General features: G+C 38.9%; 1 protein-coding gene across 2 annotated transcripts in view; it reads left to right on the top strand.

Moving 5' to 3' along the window:
- The window catches only part of LOC133446138 (neuropilin-2-like), a 146,949-nt gene that overhangs the window by 21,005 nt on the left and 99,467 nt on the right, over nucleotides 1-26,477 (top strand). For both annotated transcript variants that reach the window (XM_061723975.1, XM_061723976.1), the window contains exons 2-3: nucleotides 1,140-1,320; nucleotides 20,475-20,656. In XM_061723975.1, the coding sequence (XP_061579959.1) occupies nucleotides 1,140-1,320; nucleotides 20,475-20,656 (363 nt within the window). The remainder of the gene's footprint in view (nucleotides 1-1,139; nucleotides 1,321-20,474; nucleotides 20,657-26,477) is intronic.

The following is a 26,477-nucleotide window of genomic DNA, read 5'->3' as shown; positions in this document are numbered from 1 at the left end:
TAAGTTTACTGTTGTCATGGTTACCCATCAGGACAGATGTTGAGAAGTGCTAGAATCAGCAACATAAAATGTCTCAGAAGCAAAGCATTCAAACCAAAACAACAGAAAATCAGTGTTTTAAGGGAAAACAAAAGAAAGGCTACGATTATGCCACAATTCCCTCAATCTCTTCCCTCTGAGTTCCTTATTTTTTTTGAGAGGCCTCAAAACGCTATAATTATTAAATTTTTAACAAACTTGTAGTACACGTCAGGAAAAAAGAATAGTCTCCTCACAAGCTAAACACATGAGCTAAATCAAAAGTATCAAAAGTAATGCTGTTAGAGCGACAGCTTTACTTAACTTAACTTTTGTTTTAGTGTCCGACCGATCAGCCTTTTTTTCGATTATTTCGATCACCGATTAGGGGGAAATCAAAAAGACTGATAGCCGATACGATTATTACCCTTTTTTACCTTTTTGGGAGAAAACAAATTTCAATACAAGAATTCATTTAAATGAATGGTGAGCAATTTATTGCTTTAACTAGGAAGGACAGCAATATTCACTTCGCACGGCTCACACATCAAAAGTGCAAATTATGGAACATCAAACAAAACAAGCAGCATTTCAGTTATTAAATATAACATTAAGTGAATTTTCTCTTTACATAAAATAGAAAAGCTGCCTATAAAAAATAACAAATTAAGAGGAATAACAGCCTCAATTTTAGAACAGTCAGGCACAATACTCCCAATTCCCAGACCCAAACCACAGCAAGTGCCTACTTGGAGGTAGTAACAGTAAGCTAACTAGTACACATGACAAACAACCAAACAGTACAGGTTGTGAAAATGGCTACACAGGTTGTTTTTTTAAGTGCAAATATTTACTTAAGTTTACTTAAGTTTGAGCATGTTGAACATTCTTAATACAAAAAGAAAATGCAGTATTTCAGTAAATTTCTTAATTTTTCTTTAAAAAAGAAAAAAAAAATCGAATTATGTATTTTCGATTTTTTTTGGGGGGGGCCGATACCGATTATTAATAAAATTATGAATATCGAATTCGATAATCGGCCACGGCCGATTATCGGTCGCCCACTATTTTGTTTGAGGGTTTCACTCATGTCCTCCTCTTATGTGTCTCTCCTCTTCCAGCACCTGAGCCATGCGGGGGCCATCTGGATGCGAGAGACGCTGGCTACATCACAACCCCGGGCTACCCGCTGGAGTACCCGCCCCACCAGAACTGTCGCTGGGTCATCACAGCCCCGGAGGCTTCTCAACGCATCGTCCTCAATTTCAACCCCCATTTTGAGATCGAGAAACTGGACTGCAGGTGAGATTAGCACATCTGGGTTAGTGGGTATACAAAGGAGGGGGGTTAAACAATAAGACGAGATCAAAAGTTAAAGAAATTCAAAGTTACGCAAGAAGTTGGACTGCATCTGACAAGTTTTACTTCTTTTTTCTTTGCTGCACTTCTTTTTGGTTTGTTTTGTGTACGAGTCTGGGTGGATTTGATGAACCCCAGCCTACTCTCCGTCTGCTCCTCCGGCTTTCACTCTGCCATAATAATCACTTTGGGACCTCCCTTGGTTCCTTGTCTTTAATTATCAAAGTCTAATTACAACACATTTACTTTTCCAGCATGGCTTTTGCACTTTGAATGAATTAATGGAGATTAGAGGATTTGGTGTCCATCATTGTTTTTGGCTGTCTGGCTTCGGGTTGCCCAGTGTGGCTGACAGAAGGGCAGTCTGAAAAAAGTCATTTAAAAGAGACATTTAAGGGGGAATACAATATAATAGTACAGTTTTAAAGTCTTTTAGTTTTGAGTTTTTAGCCATATGTCTGGCAAGTTCTCATCTCTGTGGCTGCCATAAAATGGATGACTGCATCTCACCCACAGTGAAGCAGAGACCTCTGGGACACCATGAGCAAAAAAGGAAACAGATTCACGCACACAAGCACGCACAAGCACACACACACGTACACTTGTCTCTTTCAGTGCTTTCTCATTCAGTTATTAACATTTCAGCCATATCTATAATAGATAGGTGACTTCTCCGCACTCAGATGCACCAAAATCATTCAAACATTTCTTTGCTGGAATTGAAGCATCAATATTTCACTCACCGGCTGTTTGTTGAAAGGCTGAAAGGTTGAAAAGGCCTGCTGCGATTTGCTCTGCTTTGCTCTACTTTGCTTTTATGCTGAGCTGTGGAAATGAAAAACAGTCACCTCTGTCTATCTCACAGTCATTGTCATTTTTTCTGTTACACTCAACATCCAATTTGATACATGAGATCCCCCCCCCCCCCCAACCCCCCCTGCCCTTCCTTCATGTTTTGCTCTGACTTCCTTACGTCCATTTAAAATCCCAGCAGTTTCCGTCTAATCTTTTACATATCTGGCCATGTAAAACAAAATATCCAGCAGATCTAAAAATGACATAAATACAATCTCAAATGAACAATGCCATATGACATAGTACACTTGTTTGGTTTTGTTTTGTATGAAAACTAGTGGGCGACCGATAATCGGCCGTGGCCGATTATCGAATTCGATATTCATAATTTTATTAATAATCGGTATCGGCCCCCCACCAAAAAAAAATCGAAAATAAATAATTTCGATTTTTTTTTTTTTTTTTAATAAAAAATTTTTGCTAAATAAAAAAATTAAGAAATTTACTGAAATACTGCATTTTCTTTTTGTATTAAGAATGTTCAACATGCTCAAACTTAAGTAAACTTAAGTAAATATTTGCACTTAAAAAAACAACCTGTGTAGCCATTTTCAAAACCTGTACTGTTTGGTTGTTTGTCATGTGTACTAGTTAGCTTACTGTTACTACCTCCAAGTAGGCACTTGCTGTGGTTTGGGTCTGGGAATTGGGAGTATTGTGCCTGACTGTTCTAAAATTGAGGCTGTTATTCCTCTTAATTTGTTATTTTTTATAGGCAGCTTTTTTATTTTATGTAAAGAGAAAATTCACTTAATGTTATTTTTAATAACTGAAATGCTGCTTGTTTTGTTTGATGTTCCATAATTTGCACTTTTGATGTGTGAGCCGTGCAAAGTGAATATTGCTGTCCTTCCTAGTTAAAGCAATAAATTGCTCACCATTCATTTAAATGAATTCTTGTATTGAAATTTGTTTTCTCCCAAAAAGGTAAAAAAGGGTAATAATCGTATCGGCTGATATCGGCTATCAGTCTTTTTGATTTCCCCCTAATCGGTGATCGAAATAATCGAAAAAAAAGGCTGATCGGTCGGACACTAATGAAAACTTCTTCCGTTCATTGATATTTGTGGGCTTTCGTTTATGCATAGCTGTGGTGGAGATCTTTGTCTTGCTTCTCGTGATGTGCCCCCATTTTGCTCGCCTGTCTCCTGCCACATGAAGTTAGTTTTTTTTAACCGTTTTGTTAGATATGCTGGTGAGTTTCAACCAAGCTTTAGCTGCCCAACAGATGCCCTCACATACAGAGAATTGATTTTCACCTCACATACAGTATGTTTTTGCTCTTGTTTTGCTCTTGTCTTTCCAAAGAACATTGTTCCAGAAGATAAATGGTTTGTTGAGAGACCTTAGCCATGCTTCCATGTTCGCTTTAGAGAGAAGATACCAGCCACACTTCCAAACAAGCCACTTTAATGATGCGTGGTTCCTGATGCCCTTGATTTTCTTGTGTTCTTTTCTTAAAAATGTTGTGTGAAACAGGGGAAAAACAGGAAACCCAGACACTCTGTTCAGAGCAGAAACTGGGCCCTGAGGTCTGATTTATCACATAAATAACCTCAAAAGACAAAAGAACACAGAGTTGGGTCTCTGGAATAACTAACTTAAGGTTTCCCACCGAGTCCATAAAAAAAAAAGAACCAAAACAAGTCTCGTCTGGGAGGGAGCGGTGAGGTGGCGGCATGAATGATGTCAGGTGTGCCGGCAGCTCAGCCAGATGCACTGCAGTCAAGGACAGAGGGACTCACAGCTATTAGAGCAGACACAAAAGCAGGAGACGGAGCTACCGCTAAATAGTGAAGCCTCTGTTCAGTGATTTGTTTTTTTACTTTAGATTTACTTTAGATGTTCCTTGCTTCCCGCCTGCCTTCACTTCTCTTTGCCTCTCTTGATAATTCCCACCTGCGTCTTGTTTGATCCAGCTGTTTGTCCCTACCTCCTATTTGCATATATAGTCCATTGTCCTTTGTCTCTGTCTGCCGTGCTCCCTGTGTTTTTTTCTCTCTGTATTCTTAGGGTTTTTGGTTTTGTTTGAAACCCTGCAGCATTTCTGTGTTAAAATTGTAGACTTTTTCAAAGGATTTCTTTATTAATGCTAACTGGTCTCCTGCTCACAGAGGGTTGCCAGTGCCAAGCATCTAATGTCTAGATTGAGGCTCATGCACAACCGAGATGCATTGCAGTTCCTCGACCGACTGGTAGAGTCCGGCTGCAAAAGCGAGTCAATATCCACTGATTCCCATGTTAAAATGTCCAACTTTAGAGCAGAAATAAACATATTTACAGCCTGGTTAAAAAAAAACTTGGGTCTCAATCCACCCATGACAACTCTGAGGGGGATTAGGTTTTTTGTACCACGTCAGGAGAATTAATGTAAAGCATGAAATGTATTTCTGATATGATTGACTGACAGCCACTTTCCCATCCCTAACCGTCATGCTTAGGCGAGGAACCAGCGTCAGCTAACGGGACAGTAATTTTTGATTTTTCCATCAAGTCAACATGTTAAATGGTATTTTCAGCTGTAAACGTCTGCTAGCAGCTCGGCAGATATTTTGGCGGGGATCCGCTCGAGCTGGTAGCCAAAGCTAACTTTGACACACGGGGGTCGTGCCTCCGTCAGCTTCCTCAGCAACATGGCTGCATCCTGTACAAAGAAAAGGAGGCTTCAAAACCACTCTTCAGAAAGTATTTGCTGCCTTTGACTGAATTATTTAAACCATTCTGAATTTAGATTAAACAATCTTCCTTACACTGTAACTCAGGGCTGGGCGATATGGACCAAAAGTCATATCTCGATATTTTCTAGCTGAATGGCGATACTCGATACATATCGATATTTTTTCTGTGCCACAATTGGGGTTTCCCCCAAAGCATTATAGCATAGCATCTCTGTTAGCTTCATTTTTTTCTGAGGCAAATCCTTAAAAAAACAGTCAGTTTTAATACAATGCCTCGTGCCAAATGTCACACAGGTTCCTTTATTAACAGAGGTCTGCACAATATCAAAATGTATAAAACAAATAAAATAAAAATAAACTGCCTGCATATATAAAATAAAAATGCTTTTTGAATAAAATAAAACAAATATCCCTTTCCTGCATAACAATTTAATTAAAATACACTGTGCAATTAATACAATGTAGACAGTAACAGGCAGACTTTTCCACTGAGGTTGACAGTTGTGCAAATAAGAAAACATGTGTGCAAATCTCAAATAAAACATTCAAGTCAATTTGTCACAAAATAAGCTATATCAAAATCATAAAAAAAAGTATATATTATTATTTCTTTTTAAATCGATATAAAGCATATTGTCTTGTACTATATCGCGTTTGAAAATATATCGATATATTAAAATCTCAATATATCGCCCAGCCCTACTGTAACTTTACCGTAAGTCTAAATTTTCTTTATTCTATCACTGCAATGTAACTCATCATTTTCTTTTCCTCTTAACTTTCATGTTTTCACTATGAAAAACATCTTGACTTAGCTTATTACTGAAATTTGCTACACAAATAAACTTTCCTTGCCTTTCCAGCGGGTCATGTGACTTAATGCTCTCAATTTCTTTTACAGTATCGCCTGCAGACTGACAGCCATACTTGTTCAGTCTCTTTCTCATTGTACTGTCATGAACTAAGCTAGCATGATAACCCAGGCTGAGATACAGCTCTCTTTTTTCCACTAAGTACTGTACTTGTTGAAACATCCACTCCTGGGAAGATTGGCAACTTTTTTGAATGATTTCCACTTTCCCCTTTTTACTTTTTAAACATAACTGTATCATGGGCCAAGCATATGTCCCAGTATACTGTAGGTGCAGAGCATTACGTGTTTGTGTGTGGCTACATGTTTTATTTTCTTCTTTTTTCATTTCCTTAAAAGTCCTCGTAAAGTCTGTGGCCGTAGAGTGAGATATTTGCAGCGCTGCTAGTGTCCTACGGCGAAGAACTATTTATGTCTGCAGGCCCCCTACCCCAAGTGTCTCCGCGCATGTGTGCGTCTGTTACTGTGTGCAAAGGGCTGTCTGAAATTGAGCTGTTAGGTTCAGAGGGCAACAAGGCGAAGGAGTAGAAGCTGATGGTGTGTGGACGAATGCCAGTGGGGGGGCAGATGTACATGGTCATCCTGTGATTGTCAGCAACAGCCATGACAACACACAGACACAGACGCACACACAGACATGCACACCAGTGCTTCAGTGTCTGTTTCTGTCTCCGGCTGTGTAATGTCTTTTGCATTCGTTATGGTCATAAGGAGATAATTGATGTGATTCTTCTCTCATCTTTGAGAAGCAGTCAACGGCTGTAAAGAAAAGAAGCCGTCATAAATCTTCGGTTTAAGGAGAGGAGAATACACAAACTCATCTTGCTGAGACAAATAAGCTATGTGTGCTTGCATACAAGGACTGCATTATGAACCGCCATATCATCTCTTTCTATCACATAAAAACTATCTCCACAGTCATTTGCAAAAGTTAATACCCCATCTTTTAATCCTATGAGTTTTTTTTGTGTAAAAAGATAATAAAAATTAGATGATCGTATCGGCTTTTAGTATTAGGCAAATGCAACCTGAACAACAACTTTTTTATCACCCTGCCCTTATTCATAATAAAAGATGTAAAGAAAATCAGGGCAATCCCAACTACCAGCATGATTCAACAGCTTGTAGTTCTACTTTTAGTGTTAGTAACTTGAAGTAGTTTCGTGTGACAGTTTCTCTCATTGTTGGAAGAAGTTTGGGCCATTATTACAGTATACAGAATGGGTTTCAGCTCATTGAGTTTTAACTTCACACAAAGCCCTGCCACAGGTTTGAGTCTTTCCCTCTTGGTATTGTGTGAAAACACACTCCAGACCAGCTCTGGAGCAGCTTTAGACCAGCTTTAGACCAGCTTTAGACCAGCAAAAGGTCAAAACGCATACTTGCTGAGGAACAAATCAGCAAAAGCTGATGATTCACAGCGCTTGCCTGTAATTTTTTCTCCCTAAATCCTGTTGAAGCCATGACAGGTACTTAGTATTGCCCATGTGATTTTTCTTTTGCTTTTTGCTTTCACTTTTGTTTGATAAAAATGGCACAGTGAAAAAACAGTTGTTGTTTATCTGAGATTATATTTGCCTTTTGCTAAAATACACAATGATCAGATGATTTCATGTTTTTGCTCATAAACACTGAAAGAGGGATAATTAGCTCATTGCTGTATTGAGCCCTCCACTGCCTCTAAAAAGTCCTGTTATGAATCTGAGTGCCTCTGCTTGACTAGGATTGATTAATTACGTCACTGTGATGAACCAATCTATTCTGTTATGGTCCGGATCATAATTTAAATTGAAATCCTTGAATCTACACCACATCATATTTTGTCAAGCAGTCTGCTGGTTCTGCAGTCAAAGTTGATGGATGATTAATCAAAATAAAGCAAGATTTTAATTAAGATTAATAGAAAATAGCCAATTTCAATAATGGAAAACAGCTGAGAAGACTCAGAAATGAACAGAAACATGAATGGACGGATGAAACTTGTGACCCTGCTTAGCTAACTATATCCATGCCCTGATCATGACTCAGCACAACACGTTTAAGATGCTGCACCTGCATAAACATATGATAGATTAGTACACAGCCTGAGTATAGTCTGTGGATTCCTCTAAAAAGAAATTACAATCAGGAAAAAATGTTCAATTAAAAACAGGTTTGAAAGCAAAACAATACAAACATATTGTATGGAAGTGAAATGTAACAATGCTGTTTATCCAAAAGTTTAATGTTCTTCTATTAATCCCTTTTTTTTTTTTTTATATAGCAGCACCTTTCTTAAGGGTTTGAATTAGACTTTTGCTAAACTAAAACTGGTGCGGCATAGAATTGATGTCGATGCTCTAATGGTCGAGACAGGAGCCAGAATAAAAAGCGTATGCCATCTCGCGTGTCTCTTTACTATTGCACAGCAAACAGAGCTTCATGATGCTTGTTTAGAAGTTCTCAGCAAACTTCAACCCAAATTCAACCCAATTCAAAACCTTGGTTCTTGTGAGGTGTGGACGTTAAGTTGCCTTAACGACGCTGGCTAAGGTTTACTCTCGTTTTGTCACGTTCATGTTTTTTCTCTTTAGTCATTATTTCCTTGTTGCTTCTACCTGATGTCAGCCGTAGCTCTGTGAGCTAGCTTCATCACTGACACAGTGTTTAAGAGACATCGGCGACAGCGCAATGTTTCTTTGGATGGTTTTTGCTGATAGTAGGGACGGGCGAGGGCTGAGATAAGAGCAAGAGCCAGGGCCAGGGCGAAGGCGAGGGGGAGCGCGATGGTGAGAGCGAGATGATTCTTCTTCAAAGAATGACATTTAAAGTGATATTTTAACATGAACAAACTCTTTTGTACTTTTTTTATGTTGCCTTTTTGATATACTACTGGTTGTGTAAAAAATAGAGGTTTTAGAGATTTTCATTTGAGACTGTAGTTATTTTAAACATCAAGACAGAGCTCATCTAAAACTCACTTCCATCATTTTCAGAAATGTGTGACCGTACTAACGGCATCCTCCCTTTCTCCCAACTACATTTCTCAAGTCGAACTTGGAAAGTATGCATTACCTATTATTAGGCAATTCAAACCTTGGAGTTAAAGGCATAGACCAGGGGTCGGCAACCCGCGGCTCTAGAGCCGCATGCGGCTCTTTAGCGTTTGACCTTCTTTTTTCCTTTCTTCTTTTTTCTCTTTTTTCCTTTTTTTTCTCTTTTTTTTCTTCTTTTTTTTCTTTTTTTTCTTCTTTTTTTTCCTTTTTTTCTTCTTTTTTCCCTTTTTTCCTCTCTTTTCCTTCCTTTTTCCTTTTTTAATCTTGACATTTCTACTTTTTTTTTCTCAACATTTAGAATTTTTCATGAAATTTTGACTATTTCCTCGACATTTCGACTTTTTTCTCGACATTTCGACTTTTTTCTCGACATTTCGACTTTTTTCTCGAAGTGCATAATAAAAAAAAAAAAATCTTTCCCCACTAATATAGAAAACATGCAGCATGTGTTGTCTTCATTCTAAGGCTTATACAAGACTTTTCATTTTTTGCGGCTCCAGACATATTAGTTTTTTGTGTTTTTGGTCCAATATGGCTCTTTCAACATTTTGGGTTGCCGACCCCTGGCATAGACAAATGGTCCCGGTGTCCTGTGCAGGGTTGCACAAGGGATCTGTGGGTGTGATACGTGAAGTAGAAATACGTGACGTAGAAAAACAACTTTATCAATTTAACCAAGATTATGATGAAAGGTTTTGATTTTTAACAGCTACTTGAGTGATGAGACAACGTTTGGAACTGATGGTGTGAGGTTTTGAAACTGTTCAGGTTTACAGCATGAAGACGTCTGAGTTGGTGGATGATAGTGTCTTTAACACTTTCCACTTAGTTTCCTGCACTGCTCTGCCTCTGAAAGCGAGATCTCTATTTCGAGTGGGAGAAGCGTGGGCACACACACACACACACACACACACACACACACACACACACACACACACACACACACACACACACACACACACACACACACACACACACACACACACACACACACACACACACACACACACACACACACACACACACACAGCTGCTTGGAGAAAAGTGCAACGTCAGGGTCCATTGAGGGCAGGCTCAAATCTTCCTGACAGCAACCTCCTGTGCCTCTTTCTCTTCTCCTCTTTCCTCCTGGCTCTCTCCCCATTCTACTGCTTAATTCATTTCACCCCTCCTCGGCCCTCCCGCCCACACACCGCTACCCATCTATCATCTTACACCTGCACTTGCAGGTTCGGCGCTCTAACCTTCTTTTCCCTCCCTCCTGCTTCCTCCTTCTTCACCTCCCTTCTCCTTTTGACCTCATCTTGTGCAGTCTGCTGCACGTACTTCAGTCTAATTTCTCAAGTTCTTTGCTTCCCTCTCATCTTTCCTCTTGCCTTTTCCTTCAACTTGAGCCAGCCCACTGCTGTATAGCCCAATCATTATTCTGCATTTAATATTTAAAAAATGAACAGCCAGGCAAATGTCATGCTCTCCTTTTATTTCCTCATTGTCCTTTCCTCCTTTGCTATCTTTCGATTTTTTTAACCATTTTTTTTCATCTTCTTAACCTGTCGTTTCTCAACGACTTTCTTTTCCTCACCCTCGTCACGCCGCCTGATTCCAAAGTCAGATGCTATCTGAAGTATTGTGATAACAAACAAACACACCCAGAGCTTAACTGAAGGCTACCGAACGAGGTACGAGAATGTTCGGGTTATAAAAGTGTCATATACTTAGCTTCACGGCTGCATGCCTTACAAAATAAGTTTTAAGTAAAGCAGTGAGTTAAGAAGTGATTTATATGACAGAGAAGCTGCAGTCAATGATAATGGCTTCGCTAATGATTTAGACCTTGTCTTGTGCTCTGCCTCAATCAATCATTTAACTTCACGCTCGATTCCCTCTTCTCTTCTCTTCTCTTCTCTTCTCTTCTCTTCTCTTCTCTTCTCTTCTCTTCTCTTCTCTTCTCTTCTCTTCTCTTCTCTTCTCTTCTCTTCTCTTCTCTTCTCTTCTCTTCTCTTCCTTGTATCAAACACAAACATTGCCGGTTAAAAGTGTGGGAATATTTGATCAGGCGCAGACACACCTGGCAGGCAGGTGAGTACCACAGACATAACAAGGGAAGACCAAATGTAGTGATGCGATGTGACACTAGCCTTAGGGCAGAGTGGCAGAATGAGAGAGGTGGACGAAAAGAAAAAAAAGGACTACATGACAGAGGGAGGAGGAGAGAAGAGCAGCATGTAGAGTGACAGGCCAAACGGAAAACAGTGTTTGAACTTGGCCCACATCTGCAGTTTCCTCTGGCCCACATTTGGCCTCAGCCGACAGCAATGACTCCGGATGAGTGTGGCTGCAAAAAAATCAGCTGCATTTCCACCAGACATGATTCAAATCTGCATTTATGAGAAGTCAACCATTGGTTTCCTGAGGCTGATGCAGAGTCTTAAAGATCCGAGATGTTTGCAGATTTAGGCCGATTCTAAACAGCTGATTCATGTTATGGATGTTTCTGGCCAGTTTGTTGGATCCAGTTTCATCTTCACTCTCCAGAGGATGAGGTAAGATATTAATCAAATCAAATCAAACTTTATTTATATAGCACTTCTCATACAAATAATGCAACACAAAGTGCTTAACAAAAAACAAATAAACATAAAACTTTAATGCCCTGCCCCCCTCCCACCATCCAGGCCAGAACCACCCCCAGGACGACCCCCTGCAGGCCAGAGTCACTCCCAGCATGGAGGCTCCCCATGAGGAAACACTGGAGATAAAAGCTACAAAAAAGCAGGATAAAATACACTAAAAGAGCTTAAAAAAGTATAACATAACATAAAATCCTAAAAGTATGTCTAGAAAGCAGGACATTAAAAACTAAAAGAATAAGACAGTAAGATGTATAAAATAGACCATAAATAACGACTAAAATATTTAGATAAAACATTGAGATTAAACAAAAAGAAAATATGATTAAAAAAAAAAAAGGATAAACTAAATATAAAACAGAGCAGTAAGATCCAATAAAAATAAGGGTGAGCATAAGAAATTTAAAACACGGTTAGGACGATTTAACATAGATTTAACATCTCACACTAAGCTGGTTTTATTGTTCTTTCAGTCCATGGTAGAATTTGATCAATCAAGTTAATCCCTCTTTATGACATGGTTAGGTAAAGCCCCCCCTCCCCTTCCCCCAATTAAAAAACACACACCTTTCTGTTTTTGAGCTTACAATATTATCTGAGTTAAGGATTTACCTCGATAAATGCAACAACATGGAGAAGCATGCCATGTCCATTTAAAAGTCAAAACTTTTGGCTTGAACATATAGTAAAAATACACGTCAGCGCAGTGACTAGTCTAAAAAAACAATAGCTCTAATGTTGTTTGAAGGAATCTAACATCTGGAGAAATGTCCACATTTGTACCATGATGTTAAAAGCCATTAAGGAGCGTCAGAGCTCATCAGACACTCCAGAAGTCTGGCTCAAGAGACAGATCTGTTCAACTCAGAAGAAGTGACTCCAAGAAATCGTCTCACACACGACCAGCCTCCGTCAGTGGAGGTAATGATGATAATATCAGTGCTCACATTTACAAACACCCAACAAGGCCCTGAAGGTCCGCCCGATTAATGTCTGTTACAGTAATAACTGTGCTTGTGTGAGTGTGTGTGTGTGTGTGTGTGTGTGTGTGCGTGCGTGCGTGCGTGTAGGTATGTGTGTATGTGTGCCTGCGTGGGTGTGTGTGTGTAGGCATGTGTGTGTGTGTGCGTGCGTGGGTGTGTGTGTCAGTGGAGGACTGATCCTGATCAATGTGTGTTAAAACCTTAATGAGGAATCGATTGGTTGTCCTGGAGGCTCCGGGTGGACTCACACGTAGGTTCAGACACACATACACACAGTGTCCAGCAATCTGCAATAATAGGCCTATTACTTGATATCAGTGAAGTCGGTCAGGCTCCTCGCTCTCTATTAACTGCTTCAGCTGCAGACTGACTGCTGATGCTTTCATTCAGCACAGGTATATGAATCTACTGTATAGACAGACAGCTTGAGTCTGACTCACACAAGTAAGTAGGTACACGACGGTGTGTGTGTTGATTGTGAACCATCGCTTCAACAACAACCCATGCCACAAAGATCTAGCGCTTCAAGACGATGGTCAAGTTAGATCTTGAGGTTTTCACGTTTGTGTTCAGACACCACCAACCTCTCTGGTAACTAGGGGTGGGTATTGGGAAGGACCTCACGATACGATACGCATCACGATACTTGAGCCACGATACGATACACATTGCGATATCCCGATTATGCGATATCCCGATTATTATATTCTACATAGTTCACCGAAAAATTTAAAAATGTATTACACATCTTAAAATCCAAGTTGTATATATGTACATCAGATGATAGTGATGGATCTTAAAATCCGAGTTGCACATTCATCAGATTATAGTGACAATTCATCGGACAAACTGAGTCAAAACAATGTTTTATTATAACTATACAAGCTAAAGTTACAACTTATTTGTATATGTTTTTCATATTATTTACATCATATGAAATTAACATTCAATTTAGTATGAGGTTGCTTTAATTATGTGGCAAATGATAATAAACACAAGAAACATGGGTACTAAAACCAAGGACAGGCACAGTGATCAGTCAGTATAGATATAAATCCATAAATAAATAAACCTCTGTCCATTATTTTTTATTTTTTAAGGACAGGCAATTGTGTTATATAAAAAATAAATTATAAAATGAAATAAAACGTGAAATAAAACCTGAGCTTAGTGCAGGGCCCTCCCAGGGTTGGTAGAGAGTGGCAATGCCCAGGACTGTCACTTAGGTAGGAGCACTGGGTGATATAATGGGATCGGGGATAAAATAAAAAAAAATTAAAAATTAAAAAAAAATCGATATTCAAATTTTGAATATCGATATTGAATCAGCTGGAAAAGTATCGCGATATATTGCCATATCGATATTTTTGCCCACCCCTACTGGTAACTATTGGTAACTACATACCATTGCCCTGTCACTAATGGCTGTCCAGTATTACTGATTCTTCTTCTATGTCTCTTTTTTATGCCACTTCTCAGTCTATGATTAGATAAGGAACATTGCTGCTTTGGTGCCTTGACCAGTTTGGCTATGAATGAACACAAGTATTTCATTATATATCAGTTTATACAATAGTTTAATTAAAATATAATTGGACAATTGAAGAGATTTATCAGTTAATAAATAAGCCAAAAGAGCTTGAATAAAACCACATTATTCATGTTCCTTCCGTTCGGATGCTGAATATTTTAAGACAGAGCACTTCAGACTGAAACAGGCCGGCGCTGAGCGTGTGAGAGTGCAAAGTTCTTAAATTGGTTCACCACAATCAACCAAAACAAGAACTATGAAACTCCAGTCATAAACGAAAATCCCAATATACCCACCGGTTTGTCACCTTCATTATCTGTGGCTGTTGCTCAAACCTGAATCTGATTTAAAATGCATATAAACCATGTTAGCCTGACTGAAATCATTAAAAAAAGGTGGATTTTGTTGAACAAAAGCAATAATATAGTTTATATATATTTTTGTCCAATGTAACGTTTATGACATGTTGGGTTTTTTCAATGTAATCTTGACCGACTGCTCATTACTGTTGTCAGTCTGGTAAAATCCAGTCGAAACCACATTTCAAACCACTTTCAAATGTAGTTAAAAAAAATCCAGAATGTGAGCTTGTGGTCTAAACAAAACCTTTTGGTCTCCATAATTATTATCACTTGAGCTGCACAGTTGTGATAGTAACAAATATGAGTAAGATAAACACCATCAACACTGCTGAATGAGGCATAATCAGTTCTGCAAGATGCAAGACTGACCAATCAGAGGTTTTGCGGAAACCACCAAATCTGGACTAATTTCTTTGTCCTGAGAGAACGTCAACAGTGCAGTTTTACTTCTCCATGCAACACCTTAAAATATCTTGGTTGTGTCACATGAGTAAAATGAAAAAAAAAAGGTTTCTGTACACATATTCAACCCATATTTTTCTCAGAGACCTATTTGCTTGTCCATTTCCACAAAAAGTTTCACTTCAAGTGTTTATGTGACAACAGACACATACGCTGATGGAAACATATTGAACATTATTTTCACTATTACTGTACTAATATTTATTCTCTATCAACTGATTCCTTTAATTTTTACATTATTTGTTTTAAGTTTGATTAATAATAATAATAATAATAATAATAATATTTAAAGCTTCTGGTAGATCACAGTATTATGAATGTTGTTATTTTAATAATTAAATGTAGTATATTATATGACATCAACTATTTAAAAATAAAAATACAAACAATTATGTCAATTTCTTCTAATTAACTACACAGCACATGCCCTTTTATCCGTCACTTGTGACTCCATAGCAGTGCAATCGTTAATTACGTGTGCATTGTTAATCTTAAATCAACAGCAGTGCCATGTATGTCTCGTGCAATACCCTTCATGATATTGTAATGCTTTAAAAGACTTTGATTTCTCGACTTTGTATTTCATTGCATCGTGAACTTAAACTCAGGCCTGGCTGGATTTCTGAAGTGTTTCTGTGGATTTCCATGTGTGCCGTGCTGACACTGGCTCTAGTGTTAACCACAGTCTTGACGTTTGAAATAAATCTGCAGGTGTATGAAGAGCGCTACCAACTGAAAGACACAGACAGGCTGTGTGAAAGACATCAAAGGAGACGAAGGGGTGGAAGTTCATCTAGGTCTAAGTCTTTTCCTTGGTGTTCCCGTCAGGCAGACTTTGGAGAGTATTCTCGCGCCTGAAATACTCCTACCCCCAAAACACAAACGAGCACAAACACACAAATCTCCCAGAATCTCGAATATAAACTTTAATTTCACATCAGTCTGTGTCAGCAGTCCATGAATTCTTATCTAGTGGCTCCAAAGATACAGATTCTGCATGCAACATTTACATTTTCCTAATTTTCTCAAAGTCAAAAAAAAGAGGAAAAAGCATAACAAAATCTCAGCGCTCATTAGCAAATGTAGTTCAGGTAGAACTATGGGAGAAACTCTTCATTCCCTTTGGCGAGCCTCCGTAAAACTCAGATTGGCGGCAGTGAGATGTATTTGGGAAGACGAGGGTAAACAGCTTGTTAGAAGCAGTGTACCACCCACACAAACACGGACGGGAAACCTCAAACCCCTCTAAAGATCCGTGTACAGAACCACAGGCTCTGCGTCTGGACTGCTGCAAACAGAAACTGTCTCAGGAGTGGTCGGGTTTGCTTTTCTGCTTTCTACTAACACGAGAGAGCCGGAGGGAAGGAGGGGATGGGGGACGGGAGGAGGGTGGGGGGGGGGCAGCACACACCTGTCTCTGTCTGTTTTAAGGTTTAGAGAAGCCAGAGCGAACAAAGTTTCATGTTCACCCTCTGACTGCATGATCGCAGACTCGATTTCAAATCTTCTCCTCTGACATTAGCGTTTCAATCCACACAGGACAGACTTCTCCTTCAACAGCCTCCACGGTGGAGATATCAGCAAAAAAATCCAGACCTGATTATTTAATGTGGACGAGGAAAGCGGGACTTTGCAAAGTGCTTACTTGGATGGTGGTGTTCCCACTCTGTCTGTCAGCCGGGCTCACTCGCTCTTCTCAGTGCTGACGGCAGGACAGAGAGTTACAAGATAATGTTTCCAGTGTTTCTGTCTGTTTTAAATACTTTAACCACACACATTTTTGGCCACCAGTTAGCGTGCCTGAGAGGCAGATACAGACACATAAAGGAAGCACTGAGAGAGGGAGCGAGCCGCAAAAAAGTGTGAAGACAAGTAGCTGTTAAAGTTGTCAAGATTAGGGAGGGGGAAGCTGTCACTACAATGAGGTGTTCTCCAGGGAAAGTATGACAGCAGCTGTGGCACTCGCACACACTTAACTGGTACATTCATGCACGTCCACATGTGCATATTCACAGCGCTCACACATGCTCACAGCGCAGTGACGGCCTGCACAGCACTCCAGCTGCACAAAGCATGATGGGAGAGTAGGTAGTAGTAGTAGTAGGTGTGTAATAGGGCTGTTCGATTTTGCCCAAAAATAAAATCTCGATTTTTTTCTCTCAAAATCCGATTTTCGATTACGATTACGATTATTTTGTGAATTGACAAAAGGCAAAGAAATTATTTTAAATATGCTGTTTTTTTATTGAACATTTGCCCCATTGGGCTTTAAGTGCAAACTTTGCTCTTATTAAACCAAAAATGAATGAATAAAGTGCAAAACTCTGTAAAATAAGTTGAAAAAAGGTTTTAAAAAATATAATAAAATATAAAGTTTTATCTCTGAAAAAAAATCAGCAAATCAGCACTTGCAAACATACAGTAAGTTATATTTCCAATTAAATAAAACAAGACATTTTTTAATTAAACTAAACTGGGTCTTTGATAAAAAAAAAAGTGAAAAATCGATTTTACGATTTTCACGTTTTTCACGTTTTAACATCGTTCTAATTACATAATCGCGATTTAAAATCGATTAATCGAACAGCCCTAGTGTGTAACCCTCATTGTGTTACTTAACCTTACACAACCCCACAGCCAGCGTCAGGGAGGAAGGAGAGCATGCAAAGTCACGGCTCGTAGACATCACCTGGCAAATATACACGTTCACGAGTCAACCATACAGATGTTATTGATTGGGCAGGATAGCCATGGCAGAAAATGTTTGTGTGAGGGTGGTGTCGTCTCTGAATTGCTGAATCGTGTGTTTGGAGAAGATCCTTCTGGGTGGAACGTGAAACATCTTCAAGAACAAAGAAAAACAAATCCAGTTCCCTTGATTCAAGCCTTTGAGAGTTTCAAGCGGGTGGGATTGGTTCTTGGTAATAGGAGAATAATTTGTGGCTTGAACACATCTCTGTGGAATCAATGTACTCTTCCCCTTCCTCTGTTTGGGAATCATTCGCATGAATGTGTCTGGAAGCTAACAAATAGTAAAGAGACTAAGACCGCTGTATATTCATGTGTCTTTAATGAACTTTCCCCATGTTATCAACCAGCATGTTCTATGTGGTGCATGACACTGTAGTTTAGACACTGATGGTATTTTAAAGCATTAATGTCGTAATTCTGGAAACTCCAAGATTATCTGAGTTCAGAAAACCCCTCAATATCAGCGTAATTAAAGTTACTCATCCGGATATACAGTATGAGCAAGTAAAGTTCACCCAAAGTTTTGTTTTGCTGTGAGAAAGTCCCAATTTAGTCAGACTTTAAGCAGTTCTTCGTTATTTTCTTCAGGAATTTCTACCCAGGAAGCTATTTTAGTTCCCGACAGGTGTGTCTTTGGTATCCAGACAAAGAGGCAACACTCCTGCTGGGGGTTCTTCAGCATTTTCTGTCATGAAAACAAGAAAGAATCAGAAAGGTTCCTTTTAAGTGGAAAATAATTCTTAGCGTCCCATCTGCTCTTGTGTACTGGATATATGTGTACTTGTGTAGATAATTAACTGTTTATGGTTTATATTTCCAATTTTGTGTGTATGAAAAGTGTTTAGCAAATCCATCTATCAGCAATTGCAACGAAGGGAAACTGTAAATTAACATGAAAAGTAGGAATGGGTGATATTTTATCGTTCACGATAAACCGTCAAAAAAATTCCCCACGATAAGAATTTGTCATCTTGTGATAAAAACGATAAATTCCTGTTGATGATGTTTTTGTGTAAAGCTGATTTATGGTTCTGTGTTAAATCCACGCACAACGTATGTGAAGGAAGGAAGGAAGGAAGGAAGGAAGGAAGGAAGGAAGGAAGGAAGGAAGGAAGGAAGGAAGGAAGGAAGGAAGGAAGGAAGGAAGGAAGGAAGGAAGGAAGGAAGGAAGGAAGGAAGGAAGGAAGGAAGGAAGGAAGGAAGGAAGGAAGGAAGGAAGGAAGGAAGGAAGGAAGGAAGGAAGGAAGGAAGGAAGGATGGATGGATGGAAGGGAGAAAACAAGGAAAGAAGGAAGGGAGAAAAGAGTAAGGGAAGAAGGAAGGAGAGAGCAGAAGGAAGGAAGGAAGGAAGGAAATGAGCCTGAAAGAAAGAAAGAAAGAAAGAAAGAAAGAAAGAAAGAAAGAAAGAAAGAAAGAAAGAAAGAAAGAAAGAAAGAAAGAAAGAAAGAAAGAAAGAAAGAAAGAAAGAAAGAAAGAAAGAAAGAAAGAAAGAAAGATAAATTCCCATTGATGACGTTTAGTAGCATTTAGTATCTTTTAGAGCAGTGTTTTGGGGGCTCCAAAGACTGAATTTGGTGATAGATTTATAATTACAAAGGTGGAGTTGAATTGGTATTTTTTTATCGTCATTTTTATCGTTACCGGGATAAATGCCAGAAATTATCGTGATACATTTTTTAGTCCATACCGCCCATCCCTAATGAAAAGTGTCATCTTATTTTACAATGAATGCATTTTTTAGACATGGACTGTAGACCTGCTCTCCTGATCGCAGCTTAGCTCGCCAGCAGAAAGTCTGTACCGAAAGACTTTCTCGAGATAAGAATTTTTCTCATTTTGCACCATGCTGTGTGTGAACATGCGTGAGCATCAACCGCCACACTAACAACCGCCTCTGCTGAGAGAAGTGGCACTTTCAAAAGTAGCCACTGATAGTAGCCAACAAACTGCTCTTCAACTCCATTTAACCAGTAAATCTGAGAGGTTTGCAGCCAAATAATATAACTACCCAAATAAGATCAAATTAATCAGATTAAAGTAAGAGCAGCTGTAGGGATTTCACTTTTTTCTCCTCAAATCCACTCAACCCCTCCTCAAATTCACAATCTGATGTTCAAGTGCGTACAAGGTGATTCCTGCTTCTGACTGATCCAGTTTCCACATTACGTCCCGTTCATCCCGCTGTGTCTAAGATAGCAGGTATTACAGTTTTTTTTCGATTGCTTACACACTAAAATTAAAAGTAGTACACTATTAGCAAAACCTTACACTCAAGAAGCAAAACATCAGCCCATATTTGCACAACTATAAGCACATTGTCAACCTCACACTTGTTGCAAAACTCTACACACAGTGATTTTCAAAACACTAAACACACTAAACGTACATTAGACACAAAAATCTATCATAAAGTCACTTCTTTGCAATACCAAAGCACTGACTGTCAAATTAGCACACCGTCCAACCAGTTGGTTCAACACAGTCATCAGGTGTGCAAACACTTGTTTGCTTAAATGTAGACACACCAATCAGGTGTATCTACAAGAAAGCAGCAGGTGAGCTCATTGGTCTCCAAGCACAAGAGTCAGAGAAAGACTACTGTATATTTGTACTTTGTTGATAGTAGCCTACTCTAATCATAGGGACGTAGAAGTTCTAAAAGTGTTTTAGGTTTATCACAGCAGAGTGTAACTCGTGCAAACAGAGTATAGTAATGTGAAACGTGTTTGTTTCATATGGTAACAAAGTGTGGTTTTTAAAAAGAAGTGTATAGTTTTTACAAGCGTGTTTAATTTTGCAAAGGATCTGTAGTGTTTTGCTAATTTGGTGTGTTGTTGTGCTAATTGTGTGTAGTGTTTTGAAACCACGGGCCCTGTTTTGAAAATCATGCTTAGGCAATCAAGAAAAACTGTAATGAACACTTATTGGTGTTTTTGCAGGTATGACTACGTGGAGATCCATGATGGGACCTCTGAATCGGCGGACCTGCTGGGGAAGCACTGCAGCAACATCGCCCCTGCACCGATCATCTCATCGGGACAGTCACTCCTCATCAAATTTGTGTCAGACTACGCCCACCAGGGGGCGGGCTTCTCACTGCGCTATGAAATCTTCAAAACAGGTAAATGAGCGGAAATATTTCTTTTGATTTTAGGCAACAGGGAAAACACAAGTAGGTGAACGTACTTGTCGTCAAGCCCTTGTAGCTTTATATTCTTCGAAACCAGAGCTGAAACACAGTCCATCTTCGCTTGAATTACCCCTCTTACATGGAGAAATTTAACAGTAAGTGAGCAGGAGTGCATATGAGAGTGTACCTATAAATAGGGTATTAGTAACTGTATCACAAGCTGCTGGAGGACTCAACATGCTTCATCAGGAGATCAAGCCTCCTTTATCTTCTTGTGTCAATGGAGACAGAGAGAAAGTGTAGAGTGACACAGCAGAGCACCCTTGAGAGCCCTTTAAGTCCGTCCAGGCAGGTCATTTCTTCACTTCACGGCACTTTATGCGTGTGTGTCTAAGTGTGTGTGCCTGACACGGCTCCCCTTCACGCTGCTGTGGGTCACCCGAAGCGAGACCAATTGGGATCAAGGGCGAGTGAGACTGAGAGGCGCGTAGTGTCGGCCCCACAGCCATCTTGTCCCGTTCCCCCTGAAAGCATTCCACGAATGCCGGCTTAATTGAGTCCTGAGCCCCGTTCCCCTGAGACGCACACGCGTGCAGATGTACACACATGCACGTAGGGTTGAGGTTACTAACACAACACGTGTGGTTTGTTGCTGTTTCTCACTTGCTGGCACCAGGCTTTGGGGATTTCTCCCGTGTGTGTGTGTGTGTGTGTGTGTGTGTGTGTGTGTGTGTGTGTGTGTGTGTGTGTGTGAGATTTTGTGCATGACCACCTGATGGACTAAGAACAACAAAGGTGTCAGTGTTCACACCCTGTTGCCTCAGGGAGAACAAAAAGCAATGGGCACAAAAAGAGGAAAATGTGTGAATCATCTGATTTTGCTTTGGGCTTCATAAAGTCATCAGACATGAAACAATTACACAAGTTTAATGGGGAAACAGAGTTGTTGTTTTTCTGTGTTTGGTTTCTACACTGCAAAAATAGCCCATCCAGATGTAATATATATGGATAAGAATATTCCATGAATCTAGTCATTTTTGTCTTATTTTAAACAAAAATATATTTGCCAATGGGGTAAGAGAAATGTTTTTGGACTATAACTTTTAAAAGTAGCAAAATGGTCTAAAATACTTTTTGCAGTGTATAATAAGGATATTGCAAGCCATTTTTTGTCTGCTTAGATCAGAAGATAACATCCTTTCACAATTTTAGCAGATTGGTGACTTGTATTGGGTAAAGGCAACACATGTTACCTCTTACTGGGGTCATTTTCTAATTGGTTTCGACAACAACATTTGCAATATTCTGTTTGGTAGCCAAAAAAAGCTCAAATGCTTTTTCCATATATACATATACATACATATGTAAATATATATGTTGTTTATGTGTGTGTGTGTTTGTGACCAACACCTCCTGGCAGTAATAACGAAGCTGCTGTCACACTGCTAACAAGATCTTGTTATCCTGGAAGTTGCAGCCAAACATCTGGTTGCTGGGTGGCCATTCATTCTGCAGGCATGGTGAATCAAGGCAGAAATGGTTTTTAGACTTTATTAAATAAAGAAAATCCCTGCAAGTGCCAGAAATGAAGAAACAAAAAAATAAAAAAAAAAGGGTAAGACAACAGCCAAACTTGTAGGAGAGAAGATGAGGCAAAAGGATTGTAGTTGTGCCTGAATATGCCAAGTATCTGACCCAGAAGAATCATTACGTTTACATGGACAGCAATTGTCTAATTGTTTACTTTATTGTAAATACTTTTATTGTAAATAAGGCACTATTTATATGAGTTGATATTATAACAATCATTTTATTCCATGTTAAAGAGGATAGTTGGGTAGTGGCACCCTTCTCATGTGTGTGTTTCTTCCAGAATTATTGCAGTAACATCAAACACAAACTTGTTGTGATACCAAATATTGTTGAGTGCTTTGTTACTAATTTTTCAACATCTTCAAGCACAGCTTCATATTGTTTCTGCTGTGTGCGCTAATGGATAATGGCAGTGGCACTTTCTGCAGCAAACTCCCTCAAACATTTTACGACTGCCACATGTGAAGGCTTTTTGGTGCATCAGACACAAGCTATAAAAGTGTGATTTGAATACTTCTTATGAGATTATGGTTTGATATAAATATGAGCTTATTTAGATTCAGGAAACTCTAGTTGTAGTTTTTTGATCAGAATATTATTCTGATGAAATTGGATTGAAAAAAAAAAACATAAATTATTTATCGAGGGAAAAGGTTGAGAACTATTTCTGAAATATCCAGAGATCTCTGTGAAGGAACTGGGATGTTGTGTTTGTGGCCTTTCAACAACTGAGCTGATGATGTCATGTGCGGCCTCGGCTGATAACACAGGTGGAATCGCCTTGTAGAAAATGTAGACACAGGCTCTTGGCTTCTCATATCTGAGGTGCAGAGATGCTCCTTCACAGTAACATGTCCAGGATTCCACTATCAGTTGTTGACAAGCACTACAGTCCTTTACTCTTCCTGTTCTGACTACGTCTCTGTCAGAACATTAACCTCACTCCGGTGCTCCCTCACTGGACCCAAACAACATTCCCACCATCAGTTACTCATCTTATCAGGTTTTAAGAAGTACCAGCATTACCAACATATCTCATTCAAACAACACTGTACCAAACTTATTATAGAAAACTCTTAAAGAAATGAGTGTTCTAAAGGATAACAATCTTATTTCTTGCAAAGACTAAAACAAGATGGCCAGAGCTACTGCAACAGTTCAGATGCTCATTGGGTTTATATTGGAGAATTGACAAGAGAACCAAAACCAACAGAACATGACAGATTGTGGGATTTTGACATGTTTGTGTGCTATTAATATTCTGCACCTCACAGTGAACCATCAAAATATAAAATAGAAAAAAGCTTCACCTCTCCTTTTCTAATATTTTCTTTTTGTTCTGCACAAGTGCTCGAGCACAGCTGTAATCAAAAACATTTTCTTTTTAGTTTATTGTATCTTAAGCTTTTTCTTTGTTTCAGAACAACACTAGTTATTATTTTAAGGCCTCGACAAACTTTGTATCTTTCACTATTTTGTTAAGAACATCAAAACATTTAAAACTGTGGCGAATGCACAGAGAGCAGCATAACTGTTTATTGATCTGGGTAACAATTACAGGAGAGTAAAAATTGATAAAATTGCTTATTTAAACTTTAATTTGACTTTTCTTCTTATTCTCTTCACTCATAATTGCTGTTCTCGTCAGCAGACTTTGTTTACACGACTTAAAGAGCTACTTTAACCACAAAAAAGGATTTCCTGAGGACTTAAATCAGTGTCAAAGCAAACCTTTGGCTATCTTTAAAACTGGACACGACGCTCCGGACGCTACTGATTGTGCTAAAATCAAGTATGCAGAATGCAAACAATTGCACAATCTGCAGCATTTGAGAAGTAACCAGATGCTGTCCTGGTGTGCAACCGACCAGTCTTTCAATATAGCCCATAAGGAAATAGGCAAGTCGCACAGCTGCACGGCTTCTAGTTATTCCATGGCATATTCAATTTTATCCTTGTGTTCAGTAGTAGTTGAATTGTGCACTTTAATGGTTTTGGAAATGTCCTCCAACAACTATGAAAAGGCTGCTGTGGCATGGCTTTCCTTTGTGCGACCTCCCGGACCATTTGTCTCTTTGAAAGAATATTCGCAGGCACTCAGAAGCTCTGCTACTGGAATGGGTTTTGAACGAAGGTTTATTCAAATGTTGGCGCTTTAATGTCTAATTCAGGGCCCAACCACATTGTAATTATATAATATTCAGAAATGCATGTAAAATAAACTTCAAGTTAGCTGAAAGCAGACAGTGAGATTTAATGAAAGAACACACAACGTAAGGGAGCTCTATGTTTACAGCTCTGTTACCATGGATATTGTAGTAAGATTCCAACCAATACCAACACAGACATGAGAACGTAACGACCAATCCCATTTCATCGTCTGGGCAATGTGCCCCCAGCTGTTATTGTGACCCAGAACTCCCCCTCACCCCCCATACTTGCTCATACACCCAATACACACACATCTGAATGCACTGATGCAGGCGGGATGGCTACTCACAAATGCAGGGCAGCTTGCATGTCTGCACGCAAATGTTAATTCACACACAAGCACATTCCTTGTTTTTTTTACTAAAGGGGGTATTGCATTAATTCTTCTATATTTCCTGCTTACCCTGGCTTTACCTATTCCTTATTTGTAACATGAAACTAAACTAAACGATCAAAAACAACTCAAAAAACTAAATATAAACCCAAAGTGTTAACTCTTTTCCTATGGACACAAGGTTTTTATCTAAATGAGAAATAAATGGCCATAGTTCAACCAAGTGGATTTATGAGTCATGTAAGTACACACACACCCAGCCACACACACACACACTCACACAGAAGTCCTTGTAATGTGGAAGCCATCATGAAAATCTTTCCAATAACTTGGTTTGTTTACATTCTACCCAATGCCTTTAGGCACTTCCTCTCTGTATCTGTCTGACTCTTCATCAAGTCACTTTATTGGACACTCTAACCAATCATATCACTCTCTCCTCCCTCCTCTGGCTTCCATTAAGGAAAGTGGTTCCAGATCTGACCTAGCAACAAGCAAAAGCTTGTCTGCAGTCACGATGCTGACATAACAAATAACACAAATGGAATGATTTTGTGCTTTAAAAAGCAACACAAACATTTTTAGACGCTAATTGCTCCCTCTGTCTGCAGTGCAGCCTGTTGAGACTCTTTTGAAACTCAAAAATGGACTTTGCTTGTGTTCTATTATGCACAGTGGAGGAAAGTGAGCAAACTGTTTTCATGTTCTCATCTGGCCATCCCTGTGTGTGTGTGTTGGTTTGTGGCTTGTAAACAAAATAGCGTCTCTCATTGTGCCAAGGCACTTTTAAAAGTAAAAGCTAACCTTCTAGGTTTAAGGCACTAAAAACGTCTGACTATATGAGCGTATATCTACTGTACTGATGGGTTTTCAAATAATATTTTACAGATGTTTTCGGTTGGAAAATTTTCCCACAGCCTGATTTTGTGTGTAAATATTTAAATAATGCAGTCAGGGTTTAAACAGATGGTAAACAGGAAGTTTTTAAACGTGACAGTCCAACCGACATTTATGGCTTTCTTCAGTTGTATTCAGATAAACCGATCACATTGCAGGTATGCAACAGCAAATAACTTAGATATATATTTGGCTTGTCCTCATCTGCCTGTCTGTTTCCTACACTAAACATCCACAACTTTGTAGATGTGTGTACGTGTTTTAGTTTGTGTAAAGTCACCATGTCAGTTTAGTGGATCATCATCTGTTGCAACAACATTATCATTAGAACAAATGAAGAAATCTCAATCCTTTTTCACTAATTTACTTTTATTTTTCAAGGGAATTTAGTTTCTCTAATTGGTTGTTTCACTTCTTTTCGTGATGACATATGCCACTTTTTAACTTAAAATTTAATTTGTTTGCTTAATTTTCACATTATTTTTAAGTAATTATGGCTGGGCGATTTTGCACAAAAATAAAATCCCGATTTTTTTCTCTGAAAATCTGATTTTCGATTTCGATTTCGATTTTTTTGGTAAAACTACAAAAGACAATGGAATAAATTGTTTCAAATATTTTATCTTTATTTTTAAAGAAAAATAGCAAACAAATTTCCCCTGTTGGGAATGAAGTGCAATTGAAAGATACTGTAAATCCTCCTTGAGTTTAGTAAAGTGACAACATTTACAATTTTCTTGACCAAACAAAGATGACTAGACGAGCTCTGTTTGTAAT

The sequence above is a fragment of the Cololabis saira genome, chromosome 6 (assembly GCF_033807715.1).
Source record: "Cololabis saira isolate AMF1-May2022 chromosome 6, fColSai1.1, whole genome shotgun sequence".
NCBI lineage: Eukaryota > Metazoa > Chordata > Actinopteri > Beloniformes > Belonidae > Cololabis > Cololabis saira.
Note: the sequence above shows the minus strand (reverse complement) of the source record. Positions and strands in the feature narration are given on the sequence as shown.